Source organism: Octopus bimaculoides, chromosome 25, assembly GCF_001194135.2.
Source record: "Octopus bimaculoides isolate UCB-OBI-ISO-001 chromosome 25, ASM119413v2, whole genome shotgun sequence".
Taxonomy (NCBI): domain Eukaryota; kingdom Metazoa; phylum Mollusca; class Cephalopoda; order Octopoda; family Octopodidae; genus Octopus; species Octopus bimaculoides.
The window spans coordinates 30344111-30346144 of record NC_069005.1 but is presented as its reverse complement, the minus strand read 5'-3'; the positions used below and the strand labels follow the sequence as shown (position 1 = coordinate 30346144).

The 2034-nt window shown below is 38.3% G+C and overlaps 1 protein-coding gene across 1 annotated transcript in view; it reads left to right on the top strand.

The window, feature by feature from the left end:
• The window catches only part of LOC106880767 (sarcoplasmic/endoplasmic reticulum calcium ATPase 1), a 119941-nt gene that overhangs the window by 56124 nt on the left and 61783 nt on the right, over positions 1–2034 (top strand). Inside the window, exons 5-6 of the mRNA XM_052976842.1 lie at positions 1002–1140; positions 1672–1752. Of these exons, the coding sequence (XP_052832802.1) occupies positions 1002–1140; positions 1672–1752 (220 nt within the window). The remainder of the gene's footprint in view (positions 1–1001; positions 1141–1671; positions 1753–2034) is intronic.

Sequence of the window (2034 nt, the reverse complement as noted above, 5' to 3'; positions counted from 1 at the left end):
CCCCCCCCCCTCTTCTGTCTACATATTTATTTTCTTGCTGGGGGGTGATTGTAGCTGTATTTTGACTCAGCTCAGCATTGGCCAAATAGATTTATTTTATTGGCTATTGTTTTAAAAATGGGCACAGGTATGGCTATTTGGTTAAGAAACTTGCTTTGCAACCACATGGTTTCAGGTTCGATCCTACTACGTGACACCTTAGGCAAGCGTCTTCTATATCCTTAGGCTGGTCAATGCTTTGTAAGTAAAATTGGTAAATGGAAACTGTGTGGAAGTCTGCCGTGTGTGTGTGTAAATGTGTGTTTATAAAGAATTATAACCATTGCCACTGCTTGCTGATAGGTTTTCATTCTTCATACAGTTTCCATCTGAATTTTCATTCTTAAGACATTGGTTAAGACATTGGTTAAACTGAGGCTAAAGTAGAAGACCCTTTCCTTTGTTTGATTCTATGCAGTGGGACTGAACCCAAGACCATGTGGTCATGGATCGAACTTGTTAACCATGCAGTCATATCCAGAACTATATCACCTGATGACAGATCAAAGTGATTGAAATGTAATCTAGATGTAAATAATTTTAAATATATTAAGTTAATAATTATAACAATTCATTCTCATCTCAGACCTTAAGTTCGTCTGTCTTATTTCCATAAATTTACCATTTTTGATGGCATAGAAGACATATTTTCCGCCCAATAAAGGGTCTCAAAAAATTCATCCTGAGCACTATATGTGGGCTTATATTACATGCTTTAACCCTTTTGATCCCAGCCTGCTTGACACTGGCCCTGGTTCTGTGATACTAACCTCCAGGTTTAACCCTTCAGCATTTAAACTGGCCATATCCAGCCCAGGTATTCTATATGATTTATGTTCAAACTGACTGGTTCCGGCTTCTCACACTACCCTACAATGTCATTCTAAAAGTAAACAATTACATCCATGAATAGCTTCACCATGTAATAATTTTTCTTTTTTTTTTTCTCCGTTGACTTTTAGGAAAGAAATGCTGAAAGTGCGATTGAAGCTCTTAAAGAATATGAGCCAGAAATTGCTAAAGTGGTACGACAAAACTACAGGGGAGTGCAGAAAATCCGTGCCAGTAACTTGGTCCCTGGAGATATTGTTGATGTCTCAGGTAAGATGTTTTCCCTTTATATGTTATAATAGGAATTGACAAGGTCTCGTACGGGAAACATTGGAAGAAATTGGAGGCAGGCACCATAGTCATCATCATAAATATACCTTGTGTTTTATGTCCAAATAACATGGTGGTCTCTCTTGTCATAAATGACAGATTAGGATTCTGCAGTTTCTTTGCTGAACAACCTGTACAGATAAGGTCTTTATAGCGACCAAGTGCTTACACTGTACATTAGCTCACTCCCTCCATCAAATTGACATTGATCGTACAGGTGCATGGTGTACTGCATGCCTGGTGTCGAAATGATCACAGAGCAATGGGAGGTGAAGTGTTTTGCTTGTTTTCCTCAAGAAAATAACACACAATCTGGTCCAGGAATTGAAACCATAATCTAGCAATTGTGAGTGCAATCCCCACCACCAACTGCTAGGCCATGCGCCTTCACCCCTGAAACCATATACCCCAGTACTCTTGCTAGTTCATATCAATCTTTGTCTAACACTGTTTCCCTTTCTTTCTCCACAGTTGGTGACCAGGTACCCGCTGACATCCGTATACTCAAAATTTTCTCCACAACTCTCAGAATTGATCAAGCTATTCTTACCGGTAAGTTTCTCTCTCTCTCTCTTTCTCTCTCTCTTTCTCTAGTAACTGTCCTCTTCATTAACTTCTCTCTGTCTACCCCTCTTTGTCAGTGAAAGATGAAAAATCTAAAGAAATAACTTAAAACTTTGTGTATTCTATCTGAATGTATTATTCCTGTTTAATGTGTGTATACCTGTATGTGCCTGTGTATATTATATCTGTGTGTGTATGTGTGTATGTGTGTTAAATGCGTGTATATATTATGTGTGTGTATGTGTGTTAAATGCGTGTATATATTATGTG